The sequence below is a fragment of the Eumetopias jubatus genome, unplaced genomic scaffold (genome assembly GCF_037043125.1).
Source record: "Eumetopias jubatus isolate StellerSeaLion01/CBP00866 unplaced genomic scaffold, mEumJub1_p1.0 scaffold_13, whole genome shotgun sequence".
NCBI lineage: Eukaryota > Metazoa > Chordata > Mammalia > Carnivora > Otariidae > Eumetopias > Eumetopias jubatus.
In genome coordinates this window covers 99,472,600-99,500,405 of record NW_028274819.1, presented here as the reverse complement: position 1 = coordinate 99,500,405, position 27,806 = coordinate 99,472,600, and the positions used below count along the sequence as shown (strand labels likewise).

Genomic DNA, 27,806 nt, shown 5'->3' with positions numbered 1-27,806 from the left:
CAAAGGGGAGGGCCCACGGCACAGACTTCCTGAGCCCCCACCCACCCCGCTGGGCTGCTAAGAAAGCTGACCAGGGCCTGGGAGACAGCTCTATGAACTGGAAAACCCTATCTGTGAGGCCAAGGCTTCTGAATCTGCTGTCAGAACTCTGCTCTCTCCCCCTCTCTCTCCCCTCAGAGTCCAGCCCCCAGCTTTATCACTAGAGGAGGCCCGAGAGACACCACCCAAGTGGGTTTATTTTTAGCTTCCTATTCTTTCCTAAGAGCTGCCTTGCACAGAGCACGTAACTTAAGTGTTCCCAGCTGCCCTGTGCTGAGAACTGAACAAAAGAGAAGGGATTTTGCTTGTGATAGGAGAGGTCAAGGCCAAGCAGACGGAAGAACTACCTTTGTGGTCAGAATGGGCCAAACGAGTGAGGCTGGTCAATTTCTTTCTTTGGCAAATAATTCTCGCTCAGCGGTTGAATCGATAACTCTGTCTGCAGGTTCCGCACGGAAGAGCAGGTTCCTTTGGAAAAGGAGTAAGAGGCTGGTAGGGTGAGCATGGGGAGCCGCGAATTAGAATCCAGGACTGCTGGTCTTGAATGAGTCACCTGACTTCTCTGAGTGTCCCTCTCCTCTCTGGGAAGATGGTATTAATGCCACTCTCTATTCCATAGGGTTCTTGTGGGGACCGATCGAGCTAACCCTCAGAAAGTACGTGCTGCCTAGCAATGGCAACTGCTCGATCGATAATCCTTTCTTGACTTCCCTGTCCTCGCTAAACCCACTTTGACCAGCCTCAAGATAGAATCTTATCTTTAGCCAACACCCACTATGACTCTACCAAATGCCAGGCATGGAACAAGTCAGGTCACCATGTAACATGCCCCCTGCATCTGACCTTGACACCTTTGCAGACCACCAGGATCCTGGGTGCTCTGGGAGGGATGCAAGCGTCACTGGCCCCACCCTGTGTCTGGGGGACCCTGATCAACCCATCTGATCTCCCTGAGCTGGCTCAGGTTGCAGAGCCAGGGAACTGCATGTCAAGGCACCGCCAAGTTGAAGTGAGCATTTCCCGTATGGCTGGCACAGGGCTAATGAGTTCACATGCATCACCTCACTTAATCCAAAGATCAGCCCTGCGAAGCAGACCCTATGATCCATCACCCCTATTTCCGAGACAGGGAAACTGAGCCCGAAAGAAATGAAGCAACTTCCTCAGAGTCGCCAAGTTGATAAGCGCCAGAGCCAGGACGCGAATCTGGGTGCAAATCGGGTACTCATTTGGGGTTTCGTCTGGTGAAGATGCAACCTTAGTGCTTGGTTTTCAGGCACTCTGGCCCCTTCTTCCCAGGAGGAGATTCCGCTCCCCGGGGCTCCCACCGTGCACGATCCTATGATGCAAGGACACCTTCTCACAGCCACCAGCCACCCACAAGCCCTGCCCTGTGTGGGGCCCAGGCCCTGGCACCTGCCTCGCCCTCTCTGTCTCTCCCTGCACACCAGAGCCGTTAGCCAGGGATAGGCGGGAAATTGTTCTCGTTGCCCTGGCCATTGGCTTAGGGGCCGTGCAAGGAGGTATTTTTCCACTCTGAATAGGCCATTTCTCTTGCTCTCCCATTGTGAATTTCCTGCTTTCTGCACCATTGAGATTAGATTTCTGTCTGTGATAAAAGAAGGGCACCTCATGGCTGCTCTGCCCAGAAACTGGTGAGAAACAGGGGCTCAGCTGGAGACCTATCTGCCTATCATCATTACCATCGTCATTTAAAATCTGCTACATGGCCCAGAGTGCCTGCCCTAGACTTGGGAGTGCTTTGAGAGGACAAGGTGAAGAAGACGGGGGTGAGTTTCCTGCCACGAGGATGCCTCCATGCCAATCTCCACCTGCAGGTCAAACGTCCCAAAGCCTGTCCCACACAAGTGCATTCAGACACACACGTCCTCTGGGAGTGCTTTTTAAACTGATGTGCAAATCTCAACCGCCAGGGGTTAAATCACAAACTGCTGCCCACCGCCTCCCCCCACCGCCCCCGCAAGGGGATGCTGATGCTTCTGGTCAGGGGACCACACTTTAAGAACCAGCCCCTTCATACACCTGCCAATAGCTCTCAGATAGTCACACATGTGCTCAAGGCATGGGCGCGTTCAGACACAAGGTCCTGCCTCCTCTTCAGCACCCTTGGGCCCCACGCTCCGGCCTCGCTCTCGGGACTCCAACCTCTCCAGGCTTCTTTGCATTCTCCATGCTGTGCTCCTCCTGCCTCGGGAGGGAACAGATGGGAGAAGAGCGAATTAAGGGGGAAAGGCAGGAATGTGGGGAATGGCAGGAGATTCTCCTGGCAAGATGGCTCCCACTGAGGGTGGAAAAAGAGATGTCAAACTTTCTCTCCACTGGAACATGCGTCCTGCTAATCTCTGTCTGGTTAAGGCCTCCTTAGCCTTCAGACCTTAGCTCTAAGCCCTTTTTCAAGGAAGCCTTCTCTGATTTCCTCTACTGCCCTGGCCACCATCACTAGACAAAGGCAGAGTCCAGTTATAAGTGGCCCTATCTTCATATAATTTTTTTTCACATGGTTATGGCAGGTTTTTTAAAAAATGTATGTCTGAGGGGCACCTGGGTGGCTTAGTCAGTTAAGCGTCCAACTCTTGATTTCAGCTCAGGTCATGATCTCAGGGTCGTGAGGTAGAGCCCTGCATCGGGCTCCATGCTGGCCATGGAGCCTGCTTAAGATACTCTCTCTCTGCCCCTCCCCACCTCATATGTGCATGCATGGGCTCCCTCCCCCCCAAAAAAAGTATGCTTGATCCCATGAGAGACAGGATCATGCTGAGTTTATCACAGTTGCATCCCTACCTGCCTCATGGTAGACGCTCAGAAACATTTGTTGAATGAATAAACGAACCCTCACACATGTACACAGCTCATATGTACACACAGGTATTCACACAAGAACACATTCACCTGTATTCTCTCACGTCTGCCCTCAGCATTCTTTGCAGAAAAAAGTAGCAGACACTGTTTGGACACTGTTTGAGGTACAGAGGTTAATTCAGCTCTTCTGAAAAACAGTTCAGCATTTGAAATAGAAATGTAAACAATCCTACTTATTGAAATTTACTCACAGCAACAGTGTTTAGAAAGCAAACTCTGGAAACTACCCCTACTTAGATGTTGACTGACAGGTTAAGTCAATTGATATATCTATACAATGGAATATGCTACAACTGTTAAAGATAATAATATCCAGCCCTTTGGGGAAGGTACTTATCTCATATTGTTGAGAAAATGAAATCAAGATACAAAATAATCTGTAAAATATGATCTCATTTACATAAAATTGTAGCCCTCTCCCTATGAATGCATAGAGGTGTAAATAGGTGTTACCAAAATGCAAAGAATATTTACCTCCAGATGGTGGGGTTTATTTTTTTTAAGATTTTATCTATTTATTTGGGAGAGAGAGAGTGTGTGTGCAATAGAGAGAGCATGAGCGAGGGCAGAGGCAGAGGGAGAGGGAGAAGCAGACTCCCCACCGAGCAGGGAGCCCGATGTGGGGCTCCATCCCAGGATCCTGGGATCATGACCTGAGCTGAAGGCAAACAGTTAAGTGACTAAGCCACCCAGGTGCCCTGGATGGTGGGATTTAAAATGATTCTTTATTTCTTCTTTGCAATAGTAGCTACTTCATATTGTTGTGGAAGATTAAATGAGATCAAGTGTGTGATGATGTGGAGAGTTTATAGCATGACGCTTCACGCAAATATTTCTCTTTATATTATTTGTACAGTTTCCAGGATTGTTTTGATTTTTAAAAATTCTTCTGTAGTGAGAGCAAAGTTACAAAACCACAAAAACAATGACGCTTTAAAAAATAGATCCGGCGGGAAAGGACCAAGGAGAGGACACCATGATAAAGGGCAGGTATGCGCCTCCACCTCTACCTCAAACCCCACTCCCAACATTTAACACAGTCCTCGGTACTAGTAAGTGCTTGCAACAATTTGTTGAATTCAACTGGTTTGGAGCATTCATTGGTCCAGTGAGAAGGTTTATCAGAGAAGAATCTGATGGGGTACTAATCTCTAGTCCCACCACGAGGCAGACCCCACCCAGATTTCACTGTTGATGTTGAGGGCGTCAGCCAGGCTTCCCCAGTGGGGTGGAGTGATTGGAGTGTTCCTCTCTCTCTCTCCCTTTTTCAGAGATTTTATTTATTTATTTACTTGAAAGAGAGAGAGGAGATGTTGAGAGCACAAGTGGCGGGGTCGCGCGGGGGTGAGGGGCAGAGGGAGAAGCAGACTCCCCACTGAACAGGGAGTCCAACACGGGACTGGATTCCAGGACCCTGGGATTATGTCCTGAGCAAAAGGCAGAAGCTTCACCAACTGAGCCACCCAGGCGCCCTGACTGGAGTGTTTCTAACTAAAATTAGAGCCCTCGCCTGGGATGCCTCAAGTCCAGAAAGTTAAGGAAATACAAATCCCCACTCTTTCTCCCACCCACTGAGCTCTTCATTAAACTGCAGTTAAATCAACATCTCTCTTTTTCAAAAAGACCCAACATCACGGCAGAAAGCTAACTAGCCCTTCCGCTTCTTTAGATGAGAGATTGTTCACTTTTTCCTGAAAGTGGGCAGTAGTGGGGCAGATAAAGACATGGTTCGAAAACAATTTCCAGGAAGCAACTATCCAAAGTCAACACCAGCAGACTTCCAGTTTTTGTCTTGTTGTGTGGTCTAATGTGGCAGTCCTCCAAGTGTGGGAGTGCCTGGGAACTTTTCAGGGGATCAGCGGGTCAAAACTATTTTCATAATAATACTATGATGTCATTTGCCTTTTTCATTGTGTTGACCTTTGCACCTACGGCACAAAAACAATGGTGGACAAAAACATTGGGTTCTTCTCACGAATCAAGGTGAGGGCACCAAACTGTGCTTCTAGTCACCTCACCACCACACACTTGCCAATTTCGCTTAGGAACATCCTTGGTGAAGGAGTAGAAATGATTAATTATTAGAAGTTATTAATTTATTTAAATCTCAATTCCCAAATACATGTCTTTTTAATATTCAGTGTGAAAAAAATGAAAGCACTTCTGCTGCATACCAAAATTCTGAGGTTGTTTTGAGAAAAAGCACTTGTATGTTTCAGCTGTGGGCTGAACTTGCCACTTTTTTCATGAAACACCATTTTTACTTGAAAGAAGATTGACAAACTGTGACTACTCCAACTTGATAGCTGGCAACCATTTTCTCAAAAATGAACAAAATGAGATTGTCACCTCAAAGAAAACATCTGACAGTGTTTGTTACAGATGATATAATTTAAACTTTCAATTGAAAATTAGAATTTTGGAAAATTTGGGATCCTTTACCAGGAGCTTCCTGATCCTTAAAGACTTTTCTGATGAGATCAGCGGTGATATGAATAGATATTGTTTTTTATATTGTATAATGAAACGTGTCAACATCTGGAAGACGTTCATAACTCAGAACCAATATTTTCTAAATGATCAATGCATGATGTTACAAAATTAGACATGGGTAAACAATCCATTGAGAGTGCCACAAAGACCAAGAGATTGTAAGACAACCATGTACAAAAAGTTCATTGACAGATTTCAAGTTCCACATTGCAACTAACTTTTACCAAACTGCTGCTTGTCAAGTTTGCATATGGTATTAAAGTATCCACAATTATTTGAAAAGGCTATTAAAATACTCTTTCATGGGGCACCTGGGTGGCTCAGTCAGTTAAGCATCTGCCTTCAGCTCAGGTCATGATGTCAGTATCCTGGGATCGAGCCCCACATCAGGCTCTCTGCCCAGCAAGGAGTCTGCTTCTCCCTCTCACTCTCCCTTTGTGCGCGCCCTCTCTCTCTCTCTCTCTCAAATAAATAAAATCTTTTTTTAAAAAAATACTTTTTCACTTTCCAACTCTGTATCTGTGTGAGATCTTCCTTCATATATTTCAACCCAAACAACATATCACAACAGATCGAATACTGAAGAAGTATAAGAATCCAGCTATGTTTTGTTAAGCCAGATAGTAAAGAGATTTGCAAAAGTAAAACAATGCCACTGTTCTTATTTTTTGTTTTGAAAAATATAGTTATTTTAACAAAATTATTATTTATGTTAACATGTGATTAAATACCTAGCTGTAAAGGTCATAAAATAGGTACAGGATCTGTATGCTGAAAACTATAAAACTTAAATGAAAAAATCATGGAAAATCTAAATAAATGGATAACACAGGGCGCCTGGGTGGCTCAGTAGGTTAAGTGTCTGCCTTCAGCTCAGGTCATGATCCCAGGGTCCTGGGATTGAGCCCTGTGTCAGGCTCCCTGCTCAGCGGAGAGTCTGCTTCTCCCTCTCCCTCTGCCCCTCCACCTTGCTCATGCTTTCTCTCTCGCTCTCTTTCTCTCAAATAAATAAATAAATAAATAGATGGATAACAGACCATGCTCATGGTTTGGAAGGCTCAATAGTTAACATGTTAATTCTCTCCAAATAGATTATAGATTTATCGCAACCCCAATAAAAACTTCAACAGGATTCTCTGTAGATAGAGAATCCTAAAACTTGTATGGAAAAATAAGGAATCAGAATACCTAAAATAATTTTGAAAAAAAATTTGGATGACTCCCCCTACCCAACTTCGGGACATACTATTAAGCTATGGTAATTAGACAGGGTGGTGTCGGTGAAAAGGACAGACACATAGATCAATGGAATATTAGACTCACACAGATATGCTCCATTGACTTTTGATGAAATGAAAGGGCAATTGGATGGGAAAAGTGCAGTCTTCAATAGATGGTGCTGGAACAACTGGACATCCATTAACAAACAGATGAACTTCAATCTAGATCACAACGGTATCCGAAAGTTAACTCTAAATGGATCCTAGTCCAAATAAAAAACATAAAACAACAAAATTGTTAAGAGAAAACATCAGAAGAAGTCTTCATGAGCTTAGATTTGGCCAAAAGTTCTTAGCACAATCCGAAAAGAAAAAAAATGATAAATTGGAATTCAGCAAACTCAAAACTTTTGCACTATAAGGGCACAATTAAGAGGATGAAAAGACAAGCCACATAGGGAGAAAATATTTATAAATCACATATCCAAAAAAGACTAGTATCTAGAATATATAAAGAACTCTCAGAATTCAACAATAAGACTAGTATCTAGAATAGATAAAGAACTCTCAGAATTCAACAATAAGAAACAAACAACCCAACAAAGAAACAGGAAGCTCTGAACAATTAGTCAAAAAGGCAAAAGTAACACATAATGGCAAAATAACACATAAAAAGATGCTCAACATCATTAGTCATTAGAGAAATGCAAATTAAAACCACAATGAAATACCACTACACACCTATTAAAATGGCTGCCATAAAAAATCTGAGCAATACCAATCACCGAGAGGATGAGAGGCAGGTGGAACTCCTATATTGCAGGTGGGATGCAGAATGGTACAGATCCTCTGAGAACAGCCTGTCAGTTTCTTATAAAGTCAAACATACATCACCATATGACCCAACAATCCCACCTGTAGTAATTTATCCTAGAGGAAGGAAAACTTCGGTCACATGAAAATCTGTACACCAGCAGTGAAATCTATGCTTATCTTAATTTCCGCCATGATCTTATCAAGAAGGAATGGCTTTGACTCAAAAGAGAATTTCTAGGCCTTTGTGCAATGTTCTCGACAGAGACAGGACTGGACTCTCTCCAAGGAGAAGGGCTTTGGGGGGCAGAAGAGAGGGTAGCAGCTAGAGCCTGACCCAGGGAGAGGGGGGTTCTTGAGACTGGGGGTACAGAGGGCTGCAGACTCGTGAGCTATTGCCTGTACCTGTAAAATCCTCTGAGGGCCCTTCTTTTCACTACATCTGTGTCTTTGGGGTAAATACCCAGTAGTGCAATTGCTGGGCCATAGGGTAGCTCTATTTTTAATTTTTTGAGGAACCTCCCCACTGTTTTCCAAAGTGGCTGTACCAACTTGCATTCCCACCAACAGTGTAAGAGGGTTCCCCTTTCTCCACAACCTCTCCAACATTTGTTGCTTCTTGCCTTGTCAGTTTTTGCCATACCCCAACGTTCATAGCAGCGATGTCCACAACAGCCAAACTGTGGAGAGAGCCGAGATGCCCTTCAACGGATGAATGGATAAAGAAGATGTGGTCCATATCTACAATGGAATATGACTCAGCCGTCAGAAAGGATGAATACCCAACATTTGCATCCACATGGATGGGACTGGAGGAGATGATGCTAAGTGAAACAAGTCAAGCAGAGAAAGTCAATTATCATATGGTTTCACTTATTTGTGGAACATAAGGAACAGCAGGGAGGACATTAGGAGAAGGAAGGGAAAAACGAAGGGGGCAGAAATCGGAGGGAGAGACGAACCATGAGAGACGATGGACTCCGAAAAACAAACGGAGGGTTCTAGAGGGGAGGGGGGCCGGGGGATGGGCTAGCCCGGTGATGGGTATTAAGGAGGGCATGTCCTGCACGGAGCACTTGGTGTTATACGCAAACAATGAATCATGGAGCACTATATCAAAAACCAACGATGTAATGTATGGTGACTAATATAATAAAAAAATAAAATAAAATAAAATCCTCTGAGGGGCACCTGTGAAGGCTACAGATGGAGTGCCCAGCCTGGAGAGCAGGGTGCAGGCTCCCTCAGAGCATAGCATCCTGGGGAAGAACAAGAGGAGGAACGCTTTCCAGCCAGGCTGGAAAGTTCAGAGTCAGATTTTAACCTACTTTTATAAAGAAAGGTGACATGTCTTATACCGTCATGGCATGGAACAAATTCCTGCTGACTCCACTGGGTGTTCACTGAAACCCCAGAGAGCAGAAGGTGGTCTCCTGGGGAACACCACTTACGGAGCTTGTGGGAGACAGAAGGAGCAGCCAGACGGCCAGAAGGGAGAGCTTGATGCCACAGAAGAGAAGGCAATTTCACCAACTAGAGACTCCTCGACAGTTCAATGCTGCGGGGATTCCAATAGGGCTGAGGACAGAAAAGTTGCCATCGGATTTGGCAACACGGTGGCTCACTGATGTGATGGGGCAGGATCCAGATGGCTGCGGCTTGAGGAGTCCATGGGGCATGAAGACGTGTGTCCCCTCACAGTCCTGAACCATCAGCTCCATTGGCCGAGTGGTCAGGTGCTTCCAGGGCAGAGTCAGGGCCAGGTACCTATCCTGGTGCCATCAGCGGCAAGAGAGAGCAGAGTGAGCTCAACCCAGTGGATCTCCATGACTGAGAGAAACCCCCAGCAGGAGACGTCCACCTGCCCTGGGTGGTGGTGTCACTTTCATGGAAGATCAACCCCATTGCTATAAAGCTAAGAGGCAGGTCTATACAGAGACATGGCAAATCTCCGAAGAAACTTGAACCCTTTGAAGATGTATTCAAATTCCCCACTCCTGTCTCATTTGTTTGCTGAAGGGGCGGAGAGAGAGGTGAAGGATCTGGCCCTTCTGCTGCAAATTCAACATTTGTTTAGAGGGCTCAATATGCCAGTCCCCTTGTGCTGCATGTTTACCCATAGCCTCCCATTTAATCCTGCCACAGCACGCGGGAGAAATACAGCTATACTGCGTGAGGGAACAGAGAGGCTGGCTTGCCCGAGATCACATAGCTAAGTAAGTGGAGCTCGAATTTGTGCCTCCGGGTAGCTCGAGTCCAACCTCACTGCTCTCTCCACTAAAACATAGTGTAATGACGGGAATTCAAAACTTCCCAGCTCCCTCCTTGTATGAAAAGTGAGGAACTTATTCTGGGACTCGGGCCTTGGGCCGAGGAAGTATCCTGCTAGGTCCATGCCCCACGTCTGGCAGGCAGGAGTGGAGCCGTGTGGGACCAGAGCCCAGGCCGGGCCCTCCTCTTCTCTGAGGACTCATCTGAGACGATCTCCACCTGGACAGTCCAGGCTGCTTATCTCCAGAGCATGGACTCATCGTGAGACCAGGGTGAGCCTGCTGTCTGGGCTGGGCAGCAGAATTCCAAGGCACAGGAAGCCTGGGCCAGTGCAGAGGAGGTAGAGAATGAGTGGCATGAGCCTCTCAGAGCCGCCCACCCACATTGAGGAGACACAGAGGTATCTTGGGGTGACAGCTTATTATGGCAGAGGAGGGCCTCGCAAAAAGCATCCACTGGGGACGTGAGTGCGAGAGGAGTCAGGAGGCCTCCTCCCATTCATAATGCATTTGTCTCAGGTTCTGGAAACAGCGTGAGCTAAGCCTCCGGTCATGTGACACTCTAAGGGGTGTGCCCAGCCTTCTCTGTGGAGTTGGCCTGCCCTGCCCCTCCCACGGCAGAGGCCTGGTGGAGAATGGAAAGATACACAGAGCCAAGCGGCAGATCCTATGAGGTCACAGCTAGGAGAAACCTACCTGACTTGGGAAAGCAGCTTTTAAAGTTGGACAGCCTGGATTCAAAGTCCAGCTCTACCACTTTAACAGTCGTGTCTTCGGGGAAGCTTAGTTCGCTTCCTTTGGCCTTTGCGTCCTCATCCATAAAACAGGGACAATAGTGCCTACTCCGTGCTTTCGGGAGATAAGACACATCAGGTGGTTAGCACAACATCTGGTACATAGCACACATTCAGCAAATGCTAACTCTTATCATCATTATCCTCATCATTATGGTTACAGGGAGCTCTCCACGTGCATCTCCCAATGTCCCCCCAAGTGCATCAGGACACTGGCTAAGCAATTATGGGAAACAATAGCCCTTGGGAATCTATCCAAACTCCAGAGGCAGCTGGATGGGCAGCCAGGCTGTAACTGGCTCTGCCCCACACCCAGCACACTCACGTGGCCCTCCCCTCCTTCCCCAGGGGTAAATTCAGCAGTCAGTGGAGTTGACAAAGCCAGAGAGTCTGAGGGGTACCTGGAGATGCCTGGGAACCAGGGGCCAGAGGACGGTGTCACCAGCAACCCCCCACCATCCCCCACCAAGACAGACACGCACAACTTTCTGGAAATTCTGGACCATTTCGGGAAGTCCCATCACCCTGTTCCATGATTCTTATGGCCTCTATTAATGTCCGGTGTCTAAGGAAAATGCTTTTCTTTTCCTATTGAGATACTGCTTTTTCTCTAGCTTATCTCTCCCACGCACCCCTGCACCCCTGCAAGTCACTTCTGCCCTAGGAAGCCAGAGAGAGAGAAGAAGGGTCTGAAAAATAATGTGGCAGGAAGCCTCCTCACTGGATGTTTAGATGGAGGAGAAATAAGCTTTGGATGAAGCCACTGAGGTTGTAGGAAACTGTGGGCTATTATTAGGGTTGCTGTGTTACTTCCTAGTACGCTAAGCCTGGCACCTGCCCCTCCCCTATACCTTTTTGTTGGGATGGAGCCAGAAAAGAACTGAAGGAGGGACTTCTCCCCCTCACACTGACATGAGAGAGTAAAGAAAACAAATCTGAGGTGTCCCAAGGCCAGGCCCATGGACGCAGGCTTGGAGAATTCTGTTCACGGCCAGAGGCAGGGGTGTGCACAGTGGGGCACTGGCCATGCACCCACGGGATCATAATGACTGAGGTCAATACAGTCAATGCAAGAAAAGCAAGTGCAGAGCAAGAAGGGATAGATCTTCCAGAAGCCAATGGGACCACCTATCCAATTCTGGTGGAACTACCTGAATAAGCTTTGGGGCTTTCTTATAACCATGAATTTTGCTGAGCTCGACAAAGGCAGAGGTAAAGAAAGAGGAAGAATGGAAAAGGAGAAAGCATAAGCGCTGGATTGTTCTTCACTCACCCCCATCTGGGTTTTTTGGTGAAGGTTTACTTACTTTTTAAGACTCCTTTCAAGCCCTCACCTCCTCTGTGAAGCCTCCCTGACCTCTCCAGGCGTGACTGGTAGCTTCCAAGTATGGTGCCCATACTCATCATAGCTTCTGTCACACTGGGTCACAATCATGAGTTCCTGAGAACACTGTCATAGCCTTTGCACCCCCGGGCCTGTCATGAGTACCTGGTACAGAGTCGGCACTGATTTGGTGGGTGGGTGGCTGGCTGGCTAAATAAATACACAGAAGCCACAGCTGAGGAACCAAAACTAAGAACCCAAACTGAGGCTGTCTGGGCACCTGGGTGGGCAGCGTATCAGTAGAACATCCAATCACAAATTTTTCAGGTCACACAACTTTTATTGCTGAAGACCATTGCCGGGGCTGCCGTAGACATGAACGTTGCCCTCCCCCTCCCCCAGCCCTGATAACACGCAAGCAGCCCCCTCGCACCGTGCCCAGCCATGCTGCCTGCCTGAGCTGGGCTGGACTGACCCGCATGGACCCTGCCTCTGAGAGTCATAGCACCATGAGGCAGGCCCAAGAGAAGTGAGGGGAATGGGACTGGGCAAGGAAGAGCTGGCCCAGAGGAGAGGCTGGGTGTGGCCCAGGCCTCGAGCGGGCACGGAGGCCGGGCACGCTGATGGCTCACAGGAGCTGGGCAACTCAGATCCCTCCACACGGCTGTTCGGAGGGCCTGGGGATGGTGTCAGCACTCTCTCCCAGGCAGTGTTCATGTCAGTGCCAGGTTTCTGAAACAACTGAGAACTTGAAAGGCGGAGAAGCTGAGAGGAAATTGCAAGGCCCCGGACAGCGCTGGGTACGAGGGGGGCCTGTCCACCTGGACTCTCTCAGGCGCCGAGGCCCACGGAGAACAACGGCCATTTCTTCATGCCCTGGTTGTGGCCTTCGGATGCAGCAGCACTTGTGGCTCTCTGTGATGGATTTGCTCACCAGCCCCCGTGAGGACTCCCTACCCTGAGGACCCCAAAGGGCTCCTTCATCCGGGCCCTTGAGGTGAGGAACATTCAGCAGCACTCTGGAATGGCACAACTGCCATAAGTCCCTTAGAGTTTGGGGGGTAATGGCTGCTAGTGCTTCAGGCTCCTGGAATTTTTGGAGAATCTTGAAAAAGGCATCTACTTCCATTTCTTGAATATAAAAATAAAATAAAAATCTGCCCCGACCGCCTGTGACCGAACAAGAACAGCTGTGAACCTGGACAACCGCAGTGCTGTCAGCCCTCCACATCCGGGCACTAGCCCAAGGTCTGAGAAGGGGCAGGATGCTCGTAATGCCAAGGGGAGCATCTTTCTGCTAGGGCCAGCCCAGGCCCTACACCACCGGGGTGTTACCTGGGCTGCTGGTGGCCACGCAATCTGGGCTAGTCTCCGAGTCAGAGTCAGAGGAGCAAGGATTCCTGATGTGAACTTCCAGGCCCTTCTCTGGGCCCCGTTTGGGCTTCACTTCCTCCATCCGTCATGGACACCCCTGCGGGGACCTCCACAGTGCCCCCACACTGTTAACTCCAGGTGCTTTCCAGCCTGGGGTTTGGGAAAGAGCTGACCACTCTCCTGGTTTCTGAAGACCTTGGGAGACCAACAACACACACACACACACACACACACACACACACACACACACGTGCGTACAAGCATGCACACGGGCACACACGTGCGCGCATACCACAGGTACACGCGCACACACACACATGCACACATGCACACATGCATGAGTATTCACAGAGGCAACAGACAGCGGAGGTGGGAGTGACAGAGGTGCCCGGTGGCCTTTAGCTCAGGTGACACTGCGGATGGCCCCGACACTTTGGCCAGTGCCGTGAGGTAGGACAGGCCAGCTGCTTAGGATTTCCGGAAGCGCACCTCCCTCTGAGGACGAGAACAGGGAGAACAGGGTGAGGCTGGGTCAGGAACACAGATGTCGAAGGTGGGGGTTCAGAGCCTGAAATTCAGTCCAGCTGTCACTGGGCACTCAGTACGGAGGAGCCATGGAAGCAGAGAGACCACTAGGCTGGATTTCTGGAGCAAGCACCCGAGCTCTCTGCACTGCTCCGCCCTCGCTCGGGCCGAGGGGGGAAGGGGAGCATAGCGTTCCTGCTTTACAGCTAAGATGGCAGGTGCAGGGAAGGTGGGGCCGTGCTGGGTCGGCAGACGTGGGAGTGAAGCCCCGCGCCACAGATCTCCATGAGACTAACTTCCTGCCGAGCAGAGAGGCCTCCTGCACACGCCGCCCCAGTGGGCTGTGTGAACGCACACCTTGGCCGTCCCCGGGGAGAGGACATGCGACTGGGGCCCAGCCTGGGGCCACCCCTTTCCAACCCTTCAGAGGAAGGAAACAGAAGGCGAGAAACACAGGCTGGGGTTGGCCCAACACCCGATTCCTGTCCTGTCTTGGTGTCCTGCAACTTCTGAACACCCCCAAACATGAGGGGCGAGGGGACCTCTGCTAAGACCCCGGGGAAAGCCTGGGCCCTCTACCAGGCACCCCACCTTGGAAGTACCCAGTCTGCCCCGTGCAGTGGCCCGTGCAGGCTCTCACCTCCATCTTGCTGTAAATCCAGGGGAGGACTTCGGTCACTTTGGTGTACACACCGGGCTTGTTTCTCTGGCCACAGCCCGTGCCCCAGCTGGTGACTCCTGCCAGGTACCAGCGGCTCTTCTGCTCACAGACCAGGGGCCCCCCGCTGTCTCCCTGTGGGGGCAGCACACATCTCAGCACGGTGGGAGAGGTGGTCCTTGAGCAGGAGACGGCCGGCACCTGCTTCTCACTCAAAACCCACCACCCCAGCCTTCCCCCCACAGCCCCTGGCTCCCAGGACCCGAGCCCCACCCAGAGGCAGCCTCACCTGGCAGGAGTCTCTGCCTCCCCGAAGGTCCCCGGCGCACATCATCCTTGGGGTAAGGTAACTGTCGTAGACCAAGAAGTCATTGCATTTCTTAAAGTCGATGAGGTTGACCTGTACCTCCCGGAGGAAGGGGGATGTCTTCTCTTCAGTGACGTCGAGTGGAGGAAAGAGAAGATGGTAAAGGAGTGAGACCGGATCTGGATACCTTCACAGCCTTCTGGCCGCTCACCCCATGACACCGACTCACAGCTTCCTGGGAGTGGAGGATACCATTCCCGTGGCTGGCCACCCAGAACATAGCGGCACACACACCCTCGCACCACACACAACCCCCTACACGTCACATACAGACAGACGTGTACACAGACAAACTCACAAGCCTATTGGGCTGCCTTCGTGTTGCGCAATCTCTTCTGTATTCAGAGCACCATCAAATACATCATTTCGTTTGTTTTCAGTAACTTTGTGTCCTAACGAGGTGTCATTAATCCATTTACAGTTGGAGGAACTTACGGCCAAAGGCGTGACTTGCCCACAGTCGCACGGCCAGTCAGTTAGCTATGGAGCCGACCCAGAACAAGGCTGCTCCCAAGCCAGTCACCATCCATCGCACTGAGCAAGGGAAAGGAGGCCCTGAAACACGCAACTGGCCAGACGCTAACCGTGAGGCCAGCCAAGTGCTCTGGGGCCAAACATAAACCACCCCACAGAACAAACATCAGCGAAGCCCACTCAGCTGTAGTGATGAAGCAACGCAAAAGAAGACCGCTTCGTAACCTTGTTTAAGCATAAATGAAAACAAGGTAGGTTACAAACCACAAAAATGTCAACCGTCCCCTCTCCCAGCCAATAGGAGTGTCTACTGCCTCTTCACCGATTATAGCTTTAGACTCAGCTTATTCTTAACTCCTAGATGAGATTATTAGGATGTCCAATCATAGAATTATCCCTGCTTCCTGAAAGCATCCAATCTAAAGAAATGCTCCACTTCTTTGAACCTTCCCCCTCCCCAAATTCCCCGGATCCTATGATAAGTCCTTTCTAGCACTCTGTTGTTAAGACTTCCATGGTTCCCCATGGTATATGTTCCCCTCTGTGCAGTGAGCAATGAGCCCAACGTGTTCAGCTACAGGGGGTCTCCAGGTGGTCTTGGCTGGAGACCAACAGCTATGACATATACTCAAGTGTATATACACACATTCCTCTCGGGTTGGTTTACAGGATTTTACTTTGGAGCACTCTGTGTGAAGCTGTTTGGGGGACACAGGCACCTGGTGTGGTCTTCATTTAGGGGGACACGGGTACCTGGTGTGGTCTGCATTGATGGAAGGATCCTAACCAACCAAGTGGAGCCTACATGGTCTGAACACAGGATGCATAGTGTTGTCAATTGTCAGATAGTCTATTTGTCGTCAAATAGTCTTTCTCTTTTGTAAAGATGTGTGAATGAAGTGTCGGTATCTTCACCAGGAGGTGGTACCTAAGGGTTCTGAGGAAATAAATGTACAGGCTCTAAGGTAGAGACCTGTATATAAACACATTTTATATATTCTTATAGGATAGATTTTCTGAACTTATAGAGCTATAGGTGAAAGCAGCTGATTATTAGTTAAGCCTGTGTCAACAGGTGGTATTTTTTTCACTTGCACATTTGGGACTTTTTCTTTTAATTGACTAAAGCTGCATATACTAAAAACAAAAACAAAAATAAATTTTTTTTTCATTTTGTTTTCACTTTTTAAAAAAATTCAGAATAACTTCAATTTATTTATTTATTTATTTTTACTTCAATTTAATGGGGACTTTCTCCATGGAAGAGTTAGTCCCAAGTGTAAGAAACAACTGAGGCTCTCTGTGAGCAAGTGGTGTATAGTATGATGCAGAGAGCACTGGCCTGGCAGGTTCTAGATTATTCTAGACTACTCTAGATTTAGTTCTGTCTATCAAACTACCAGGGTGACCCTGGGCAAGTGACAGAGCCCCAAAGGTCTTCAGTTTCCTCATTTGTAAAATGGGGGCGAATGGGCCAAGGGTGGAATTCGGGAGATCAAAAGTTTCTAACAGGTGCTACGAGATGTATTATAAACTGGTCTGCCGTGTGTGGGGGTGAGGTGAACACACACATCCACATTCAGGCCCATGAATCTCCATGCCCAAACCCTCATCTAGGTAGGCCCTCCTCTATACACCCTGACATATCACCCCCACACACTCTGTACAGACACACAGACACAGCCCAGCATCTCCGCCTCTCACCATCGGTCTCCTTGGTCTTGCCAAAACCTGTGATCCAGCAGGTCTCATTGAGGCTGAAGGTCTGTCCGTGCATAGGGAGGCAGGCAGGGTGGATGTGAGCTACAACAAGACATCGAGACATCAGAGCAGGGACAAGGCTGGAGATCTCAGCTGGAGTGGTACTGTGGAGGGACAGCGGTGCCCATGTCCTAGGACCCTCCCTCCTTGCCCATCCCCAGCGTGGTTCTGAATCTTCCAGGGCCTTGAACTGACCGGGCAAGAAACTCAGTCACTTTATCTTGACCCTCTGGCCTTCAGGTTGCTGCTGGAGTTCCCTCAAGCATTCTGATCTCAGTGGGTGCTACGTGGGCAGAAGCATAAGCCTTGGAAACCACCCCCCCCCCGTGCCACGCCGATCCCGGGTGGCCATAAGTCTCTCCCTTCTAAGAGCAGCCTTCCCGGCTGAGCCTCCTCCATGCCCATCCATCAGAGGAAGGAGAACAGCAGACTAAGTCCCAGGCATTAGCACCGTGGCATCTCAGCGGTGTCCAGCCTGGTTTTGGGAGAGCACCCACATGTGGGTCAGGAACTAAGGGACTTCCTCCAGGTCAGACAACCTCCCCAAGTGGGAAGAGCACATCCCTAGAGGCACGGACCACAAAACCACTGCTCCCTTGCCCCCATGCTCAGAAACATTTAGAAGGTGCTGATGTATATCGTGTCACAGCTCCCTCCCTCTGAGGACTGGGGTCTTCCCTAGGGCAGGGACCACCAAACTCCACTTTGCAAGATGAAAATATCAGCTGATAAGAGTGTTTGCAGTGTTCTCAATTGTTTGTTATGCTCACTGCAGCTTCCTGCACCTAGAACAGTGCCTGACACATACAAAGTACTCAACAAACATAGAAAGGAATAGCTTTCATTCGGTTTTACAGATTACTTAATTTGATTGGGAATTCCAAATAACATTAAGTGGGGTTGGGGTGGCGGGAGATCTGGATGGTTAGCCAAATGGAGTCTGAGTTTGGCAAGGTTGGAAAGGCCCGTTCTGGTCCTGCAGACTGACTGCCCCCTCTTAGGTGGGCATGAGGGGCAGGGCATGGGCAGAGGACCGCCCCTCGCCTTGCAAGTCCCGGGGCTCCTCAAAATAGGCGGGTAGGCTAGAGCCGAGGAGGAGTGGCGGGGAGGCTGGCCCTGGGTGGGCGTGGCCCCGGGCCAGCCCCGCCCAACCGAGCTCAGCAGCCGTTTCCTCCTCCTCACCCCACAATGACGACCTAGTGTCTGACTCAGGACCGACACCGCCTCTGTAATTAATGTGCCAGGAAAGACCAGCTCGCAGGCTCAGAGCACGAGAAAGTCTGGACTAACCAGAGAGCCCTCCAAGGCTTCCGGAAAGCCCAGTCCACCTTAGCGATCCTTCTTCAGAGAAGCCCCATTTGTGCCACCTCGGCTCCCCCAGCTGTCCCCACCCTCAAGTCACTGGCCTCTACTGACCGCGCGTCACCCAGTTTGTTCTATTTGCAACTGCAACTGCAGAGCGCTCTGCATAGCAGCAGACCCCCTGTATTTGGTAAGTGCACACATGAGTGAGTGAATTAATGGATGAAACCCTCTTTGATCTCCGAACAGCTCCCCTAACATTTCCGCCCTGCGGCCAAAACTCCTGGCGCTTCACTGTCTGACCTCTGAAAGTGTGCTCGTTTTGTGTTTCCAACTGCAGTGATCCCAATTTGCCAGCAGAGAGCCCAGCACGAACAGCATTGCTCCGGAGGCAGACCCACCTGGATCCCATCCTGCAGCTGCCGCTTAGTATTCCGTGGCCTCGGGTAATTTTCTCTCCCTGAGGCTCCATCTCCTCAAATGTAAAATGAAGCTAATAATAGTACCTGCTCTACAGGACTGGTTGGGAAGAGTCAATGATACCGTAGTGGTAAAATGCCTACCACAGTGCCCAGCCCCTGTTAAGTGCTCAATAAATATGAGTGACATAATTCGATCTATTTATATTGGTTAAGACCAAGTATCCAAGCCTTATCTCTGTCACCAACTGGCAATGTAAGATGTGTCATTTGGGACAACCTCATTTCCAGCCTCTGGGCCTCAGTTTCCCCAATGGTAAAGTAGAGGTGTTCCATTAAATGATCCCCAAGAGCCTTTGGCTTCCACCATGCTGAGGCTCTGGGAGCCCAAGAGGGGTCTATGGACACGGCGAGGCTGGGCCCTGAGGGCTACCTGGAGGAGCCGGCGTGGCTGTGACTCACCGGACAGGGTCAAGGGCTTGGAGAGCCGCATGAGAGCGATGTCATAGTCGTCCTCCTCGTCCGTGTAGTTGCCATTGATGATGATCTGGGAGATGGAGGCTGCCTCAGGCAGCTGGAGCAGGTTGCTGGTGCCTGCGTAGACCTTCCAGCCCTCCAGAATCTTCTCCCGGGTCCTGCAAGAGCCACAAGGGAGCATGGTCCGGCTCCACATCTGGCGGAGCCCCCCGGCAGCCTCCGCACCAGCTTACAGGCAGGGGGGATGGACCAAATGACCTCAGAAGGGAGCCCTCCTTCTTAGCCCAGGGCTCCAAAACAACCCCCTTTCTCCAAAAGCCCAGCCTAAACTGGCCACCCAGCCCCTCACAACAACAAAGAGGAGTGATGGGCACGACCTCTGAGCATTTACCCCCCACTGTCTCCTCCGCGCACCACCAAGCTTCCTATAAGGTGGACAGGACGCATCTCAGAAGTATTATCCTCAGCAGAGATGGAGCTGTAGGCAGGACAAAGTCATCTGCCAAAGACTCACTCACTCCTGGGGAAGCCAGAGCCCCTGAGGCCTTGTCCTCAGAGCCCTTCCCTGCCCCCCAGCTAAAGGGACGGGCTGACGGGCACCGCCCTCCCTGCAACCCCATCCCTCGACTCCCTATTCCCTATTCCCGGGGCAGCATTCCCGATTCCTCAGGCTCCTCTCCTGGAAGTTCGTGTTGCAGGAAGTGGCAACAAGCCCAAAGCCTCTATTTCACCCCGTTCTTCAGAGACAGGCTCCCAAGCTCTTTTTCTCCTGCCTGCCTCACTCTCCCTCCGGGTCATCCAGGTTGTTTTCTCATTCCGGGCTGTGCTCAGAACAAGTAGCCCCAATGCCTAGTCCCAGGACCAAACAGCAACTGCAGATCACGGCCCTGACCCTGGGGGCCTGGGCTCACAACCAGAGCCCTCCGCAGAGAGACAAGTCAGTCTGCCATCAGCCCTCCCCGGTGCTCCCCGGGGCCTGGGCGGCATGGCGTCACCCGCCCCTCGGGCACTTACACAAAGAAGCAGTGGGCGGCGGTGAGCACCCACTGGGCGTCGATCAGCGTGCCCCCGCAAATGTGAGTGGTGCCGTAGTGCAGGCTGACTTGCCAAGGCCACTTGCTCTCCGGGGCCAGCACCCCTCCCACGATCCGCCCCGTCATGGCCCTCAGTCCACAGTCTGGGGAGAAGCAGACAGATGAACCGTGACCTCTGCTGCCCTCCGAGCCGCTCCCATGCTCCCTGGGTGCGGCGGGGCAGGCTCGGGCAGCCCCATCCTAAGGGTACCCACCCGCCCGTGGACACAGCTTTGCTCACTTAATCTGACGTGGCCCGGCTGTTTCCTGCCCAGACAGAGCTCCCATGTGGTGAGTTGGATTTCTGGGATCACCCAGTGGGAAGTTTCATCCCTGGCAAGTTCCTCTTTCCTCCCACTCATTCATTCTTTCCTGAACTTTGACAAATGCTCACTAAAGTGCCTGACGTTGGGGGCACTGTGCCAAGCGTCAGGGTCATGATGGCGAATCCCAGGGCTGCCATGCTGTGCAGGTGGGTCTGTGCCCATATGGTTCCCCAGAGGGTCATTTAGTGCTACTGGGGACCCTGTATGTGCCCCCAAGGGAACATTTCCAAGCATGTTCTGGAGTCATCCCCCGAAAATTGTGGACAAGGAGGGCAGTCCTTGCAGTTTGTTCGGACATGTGTCCTTTTTGTCTTTGAAGGGGGGACAAAGGGAAGAACCAGCAGTGGTCTGAGGGGTGGGCACTCTGTCCACAGCCCTGTGCCCACCCGCTCAGGGGAGCACCCCGACCTGGTCATTCCCGAGAACACAGCACTTGTGGGCTGGTTAACAGCGTGGGCTTTGGGGTCAGACCCAAGGTCTGATACCAGCTCCTCACCTACCAGCAATCTGTCCCTAAGCAAGGCAAACATTTCAGTCTCTTATCAGTTAATGGACAGTAAAGGGACCTGCCACATGAGAAGCCAAATGCAATTGTTTATCAAGAGTCAGTAAGAGTCGAATGTACTCACTAAGTGTTGGCCCTGGATCTAGTTCCGCATCTGTTGATAGGGGAGCTTTCCGCTGATCCAGACCAGCCCTCCCAGTCCTCCCCACCGCCCAGAATCCATGAGATTTGAATGGCTCCCCCCATATGAACAAGGTTGCTGGACTGAGCAGTCCGGAGAAGGGAAAGTGCTACCCGGAGACTGTCCCCGTGCCTTACAGGGACCCCAGCCCCGAAGCAGTCCCGCTGGTTAAGACCGTCTTCCTGGCTGGGACCCCCAGGGCTGGCCATCTCCCCCAGAGGGGTCCCATGCCTCTGCTTCCTCACTCCCACCCCACAGAGGCCACAGTCCAGGAAGAAGAGCATCTTCTTACGGGAACACTGGAGAGAGATATACCGCTGGGAAGGGCATTCAGACCTGCACGAAGGGACACAGAAGATGGGAAAAGGGCACATTAGATACCTCCTCCAGGAAGCCTTCCCTGATTGACTCATTCCAACTTCCTGTCCCATTTCCTTTGCATAAAATAGAGATTCTGATCTTCCTCCCAGAGAGACAGACCCTTCTAGTGCTTTCTCCAGGAATGGAGATGGCTCAGTGCAAACCATCCCCACTCTTGTCCCCACCCCCCAGTTTTCTTATGGTAGATTGCACACATTGGGTAGATCCATGTCCTTTGAACTCATGACTTCATTGTCCCAGCATCTTTCCAAAGCTGAACAGGTGGCCTGACCCTCCTGGGCCAGTTCCTCAATGCTCCACGGGCAATGCATCTTGCAAAACACCTAGCACAAAGCAGGCATCCAGGCTACGGCTAATTCGCTTCATTTCCCTCCCCTCCCCATCCATCTTTCTCCGGGAGCCTGGCTTCTCCTTTCCTTCCCCAAGGTAAACACCAGCTGGTGGAGCACCCCTCAACCTCCCCCTGAGTGGGATTGGGACAAGGGCGGGGCTGCAGTGCAGAGACGACAGATGGTGTGGCCCAGGGCCTCCCAGCCAGGCCTCCCTGTCCCTGACCACATGCACCTGGCCCTCCTCCTGCAGCTTCTTCCCCTCCCCCGAGGGGATGTTTCTCCCTCCCCACCCCAAGCCCACTCCCTGCAGCAGCTCCCAGTCCAAACCCCTGGCGGACAGGTGGTCCCAAGGTCTATTCATGGTCCCTGACCACCAGATGAATGCTTGGGCCACCCCTGACCTTGAGGTTCTCTCTGCACCACGCTTCAATAAGAACTTTCAAGTCAGGAGACAGGTGGCAAATGAGGACTGTTTCTGGGATGCTCAGGACATTCACGATGGACTCCTCCTGGAGGCTGGGTCCCAAAATGGCCAAAGGAGAGGGACTCCCTGACTCAAAGCACCCCACCACGTCCCTGCTCGCAGGCAGGCAGCCTGGCCCACAGCACCACACCTGTAGAGGCTTTCCTGGAGGGTGGAGTTGTATTTGGAGATTGAGAAGCTGCTGGCAAAATCCCTATGGGCCACCTTGGTCGTCCGGTAAGAGCTGTAAGGGAGGGAAAGAAGGATGAGTCCCCTTGAGACAGGCTGCCCCCCTTCCCAGTGCCCCAGCTGCCATTAGAATCTTGCTGGCAGAGGCCAGAGGCGGTTAAGGCCCAGTACCCCCAGCCCCCACCCGCATATTCCACCACTGTCCCCACTAGCCCTGTGCACTGGCCCAGGCCACGGAAGCATTGCCCAGGCCACCACAGCAGCATTAGCACCCCCTGGGGATTTGTTAGAAATGCAAATTCTTGGGTCCTCTTAACCCTAGATCTCCTGAATCAGGAACTCCGTCCGGTTCGATGTTTTAGCAGGCTCTCCGGGTGATTCTGATATACAAGCAAGTTCAGGAAACACTAGCCGGGCCCTTTTCCAGCCAAGCTGCAATCCATGAGCCAGCAGTAGCCGCCCCCCAAACCTGCTGAGCCAGACTCTGCATTTTAAAGATTCCCGACGTTACGGCTTTGCACGTGAAAGTCTGAGAACCTTGTACTCGCTTACGGGACCTCAGACCACAGTGTACGTAAGAATCACCTCGGGGCATTTGTTAAGCAGGTTTTAAATCCTAATCCAGAGATTCCTGTTTGTGGGGTGCATTTTAACAAGCACCCCCAGGGGATTCTGATGTGGCTGATCCATGGACCACTATCTGTGTGGCACTTCTGTGCGTTTCTAGAACATGGTGCACCCTTGCATGAGAGCGTGCCTTTTGCACATGCTGTTCCCCTCCCTGGGGGCTTCTCTGTTCCCTGCTCTCCGCCAGGTGCAGTCAGGCACCCTCTCCGTTGCATACCCATAGTGCTTCGCACAGGTCCTTATCATTACACATAGCGTTATGCTGTGGTTATTGGTTTAAGCCTCTCTCCCCCACACCATACCGGAGGTTCTTGAAGGGCAGGGGGATCTTGTCAGGGTGCCCATGGTCTCTGGCACGTATCAAACCTCAATCATGTGCTTGGAATAAATGACACTATCTACTGAAGCCCAAGGGAAGTTCAGATTTGCATAAGGTCGTACAACTCAACAATTAAAGATGTCCGCCTTCTTCCAGCCAGATCCCCGACTCCCCTCTTACAGATCGGAATTCTGAGGCTGAGGTGAGGGCAGAGGACAGGTGCTAAGTCCTAGCCTCCGAGCCCCGGTTTTCAAGGCGCTGCCTCGACAGAGAGTCCACAATGACAGCCTAAACCCTTCTCCCCACAACCTCACACACATTGGTGAACCCCAAAACTCAGACCAAGAGGGAAGATGGAGTTGGCTATGTGGCCTGGAGATAAAGGGAAGAAGGGGGGCTCCTTCAAGCAGGAAGGCCGTCCTAACCCTACTCCCTGCTCCACACCCCAGCATCTGCTGTGGTGCGAAATCTTTAGAGCCAAAGACTCTTAAGACTTTACCTGGCCACACCTGCCCATCTCCTTCCCCCTTGGATGACTTCCAGCTCAAGCCACAACCGCTGGAGCTCAGAGCCTGAGCCGGGGGCTCCGAGAGGGGGGCTCCTCCCGGCTGGTAGGAGAAGACAAGACCTGCTCAAAGCCTACCCCCTTCACAGGACCACCGAGATGGTTAACTGTGACCACGGACACAAGGCCACTTTGGTGCTCCTACTGCAGATCTCCAGATCATGACTTTGGCCCCGTGGGAACAACTTGCCCCCAGACTTGGGCTCCCAGGGCCCCTGTCCCTTTGACTAGCCCAAGAGCATCCCGAGCTAGTGCCCTCAGCCCTGGCCCTCAAGAGTCTTTTTAAAGAGTTGCCCCCAGCGAGCCTGAGGGGCCCTAGCCGAGAGCCCGGGGCGTCCCTGAAGCTGGGATCCATGGGGGGAGGTTTACCTCACAAAACCCAGCTGCTGACAGGTCTTCTCTGAGTAGGAGTCATTCCAGCTGTCACTGCAGATGGGAAGCCACTGATGGGAGGATCCGGAGTAGACTTTAAGCAGAGACTTGTCCCAGTCAAACCTCACTGCCGGGCAGGAAAAGGGCAGAGCGGGCTCTCAGCACCCAGGTCTTGAGAAATGTACTGAGTTAGGCTCTGAAATGCTCCTGTCCTCGCTGAGGCCTGGGGAATGTCTGGGAGCAGCCAGGAGGTACTGATCACCAGCCAGGGCTCAGAAGCCCAGGATGCTCAGGAAAGGTAGAGCCAAGGCAGAGGCTGGGGCAGGGCAGAGAGCTCTCTATGCAACAGGACCCGGGGGACCATTGCTGGGAAAAGGGGGGAGCACTGCCGGGAGCCTTCACCCCAAGAGGGCAGCGACATGCCCGAACAAGAGAGTGGCATGGGGAATAAGGTCTATGATCTGACTGCGTGTGCCGTCAGAGAGTGATGTGGTCGTGAGCAATGACACACACAAACACACAGGGGAAATGCTCCCGCAGACACCTACATCAGGGCTATACATCGGCAACGCACCGAGAAACCCCTGAGGGTCAGAGCGCAGAGAGATCTTTGTGCTCATCTAGGCAAGCTCTTTACAAACTGACCTTTATGAAACCATAGGGGTGCCAAGTCAGAGGTCACCTGCTGGGGCCTAGAAGCACGGGGCATGGGGACAGGGCTCTGGACCCCACACCTGCCTCCAGCCAAAGTAGCTCTATTTTGTCTGATACTCGGGAGTGGTCAGATTCTGAGAACTACTGATCTTGTCCAGTTCACTCATTTCACAAATTAGGAACCTGAAGCCCAGAGAAGGTAAGTGACTCGCCCGAGTCACACAGTACTCAAAGCCAGGTTTCAGACCCAAGTCTACTACGACCAGAACCCAGGTCCCCCGACCCTCTGTGCATTGCCTCCCGTTCGAGCTGATATGCAGTTTGCAGTCACCAGAATGCGCTCACACACACACACGTGCACACACGCACACACACGCACACACTCAGGCACACGTGCACCCATGCCCAGCTCAGCATCCTTACCGCAGCCCAGCTCATCACTCCTCAGCTTACAGTCCACGGTCCCATCACAGCGCACAGCATGAGGGGGGCAGCTCTCCACCGGCTCCTTGTACTTGATCCCTGTGTGGCCCCGCCAGAAATAGACTGGAAAACAACAGACAGCTGGGTCACTGCCAACCCCAAGAAGACAAGACACTGAGCAGGCCGAGGCCCTGGGGGTTCTGAGACACCGACCTGCAATCCCTCTTGGACTCTGGGGCTCTCTTCCCCCATCTGTATGGAGAGAAAGGCTGCTCAGGAATGCTCCGGAATGCTCCGGAAAGCTCCTGCAAGCAGGGCAGCACCAGGCAGACTCGAGCAGCCACCCAGAGAGAGAGAAAGAGAGGGAGGGACAGTGAGGGAGGGAGGTGTGGAGGTGGGTACAGTTTTGGGAGCTCCTGTGCCTTACATGGGCCAGAGTGGCGACCAGAGAAAGCCCTCCTCCAGAATCCCAGAGCCCCCACCCCTCGGAGCCCCTCTGGCCTCCCTTCTTCTCTGTGCTCTGAGGGTCATGGCAGAGAAATTTCTGTCTCCAGCATCCACACGCTCAAGCACTGCCCATGCTGTCCTCTCAAAGGCTGTTCTTTCGGTCTCAGAAGCTCCTGGATTTTCCTTCTCCCTCTCCCCTACACAAGGGATGTCCCCTTCATGCCTTTAGATGTCTTTCCTCTCAAAGAGCAAATCTGGGTGGCTGATTCCCAAACGTCCAAGCTTTACAAACCACGTGGGAAAGTCAGCCCTGTGACTCCCTGCGTCTGGAACACTAACCTCTTCTCAAACTAGGGATCCCATCCCTCCTGCCAAGAGACACCTTCCCTTGGGTGCCCAAGAAACTGAGTTCTAACTCCTCACCCTGCCCCTCATCCTCAGCCGGACCCCCTACTTCTCCCTCCGGCCCTACCACGCACTCGGTCACCCTGCTCCTTCCAGACCCAGACACCAGTACCCACGGGGCCACAGCTGGAGGGCCCCCCCTGATGGTCAGCAGGCTGAAGGACATGTGGTGAAACCACACTGTGACTCTAGCTCTATCCGGGGGCCCACCCTTATGTGCCAACTCATCCCTCCACGGGTCATTCCCGACGGCTCTCCCACGACTGCCGGGGGCTCCCTGGAGCAGTGCCCTGTGCGGGAGGGGCAGGAGAAGCAGGGCAGCGTGTCCTGGCTGGAGGTCCACATGGACACCACGTGGCAGGCATTGTGACAGCGATGCCATCACCTTGTCAGGCAGGTGGGGACACCGAGGCTGGGGAAGTTAATTAATTTGTGTGGTCACACATCTGGCAAGTGGCAGAGCCAGGATGCTATGGGGGGCCGTGCCCTTAACCAGCACGCTACCTCCTCCCGCTCCACCCTCTTCCTGGAGCAACCCGGGCCAGCCCGGGTTTCCGCACAGTCACCTACCCGGCTCCTCCCCACACCGTGCCACCTCTTCAACAGAAGCCTTACCCCCCGGCCTGGCGTTTAAAGCTGTCTACCATGTAGCTCAGCCATGCCCAGCCAAACAGACAGCCCCCCAGGTCCCCCAGTACTCTTTTGCTCGCTGGCTATGCGGGTCCCTTCGTTCTCCCCACGCCGACCTTGCCCCCCTGCCCCCGACATTTCCTGCAGCTGCTCATCCCGCTCAGATGCCCTGTCCACATGCTGCCCCATCCTCCAGGCCGTCACCTGACCCTTCGTGAGCTGGTCTCTGCCACCCCGGCCCACACAGCTGTCACCTCTTCCTGACGGTCACATTTGGCCTTAATTATTGCCATCTAGGTCCCTCAGGACACTGGACTCTCTTCCGAGGACAGGGTGGCAAGAGTTGTGCTCCCCTTCTGCCCCCCCCCCAAGGTTCCCCGCTGTGCCGGGCCCCGTGCCGAACCCCGGAACACTTTATCCCATTGTCCAAAAATGCCCAAGAGACTTTCCCTAATCCATGTTTATATGTTTTTTTTAAATAATTGGCGTATATAGGTTTTGTGCCAGACCCTGTGCCATTATGTCATTTATGGCTCATAACCCAGTGAAGTCTTTATGAGTGCTGATGGGGCACGTAGTAAGTCAAACGCACTGAAGGAATTGAATCCCATCTGAAGATGCAGAAACAGAGCTCAGAGTGGCTAACTCTCTCAAGCGAGATGCACAGGAAGGCGCAAACGGATGAGGCCCGAGCCCGGGTCCTCCTAACCCGCGGCCTGGAGGG

The 27,806-nt window shown here is 51.8% G+C and overlaps 1 protein-coding gene across 1 annotated transcript in view; it reads right to left on the bottom strand.

The window, feature by feature from the left end:
• Positions 1 to 12,234: 12,234 nt before the first annotated feature.
• The window catches only part of TMPRSS13 (transmembrane serine protease 13), a 29,072-nt gene continuing 13,500 nt past the window's right edge, over positions 12,235 to 27,806 (bottom strand). Inside the window, exons 4-14 of the mRNA XM_028105904.2 lie at positions 25,814 to 25,852; positions 25,601 to 25,723; positions 24,521 to 24,650; positions 22,603 to 22,695; positions 21,568 to 21,611; positions 20,205 to 20,367; positions 19,176 to 19,348; positions 16,936 to 17,034; positions 14,680 to 14,822; positions 14,373 to 14,525; positions 12,235 to 13,702 (exon numbers count right to left, since the gene is read on the bottom strand). Of these exons, the coding sequence (XP_027961705.1) occupies positions 13,676 to 13,702; positions 14,373 to 14,525; positions 14,680 to 14,822; positions 16,936 to 17,034; positions 19,176 to 19,348; positions 20,205 to 20,367; positions 21,568 to 21,611; positions 22,603 to 22,695; positions 24,521 to 24,650; positions 25,601 to 25,723; positions 25,814 to 25,852 (1,187 nt within the window). The 3' untranslated portion in view covers positions 12,235 to 13,675. The remainder of the gene's footprint in view (positions 13,703 to 14,372; positions 14,526 to 14,679; positions 14,823 to 16,935; positions 17,035 to 19,175; positions 19,349 to 20,204; positions 20,368 to 21,567; positions 21,612 to 22,602; positions 22,696 to 24,520; positions 24,651 to 25,600; positions 25,724 to 25,813; positions 25,853 to 27,806) is intronic.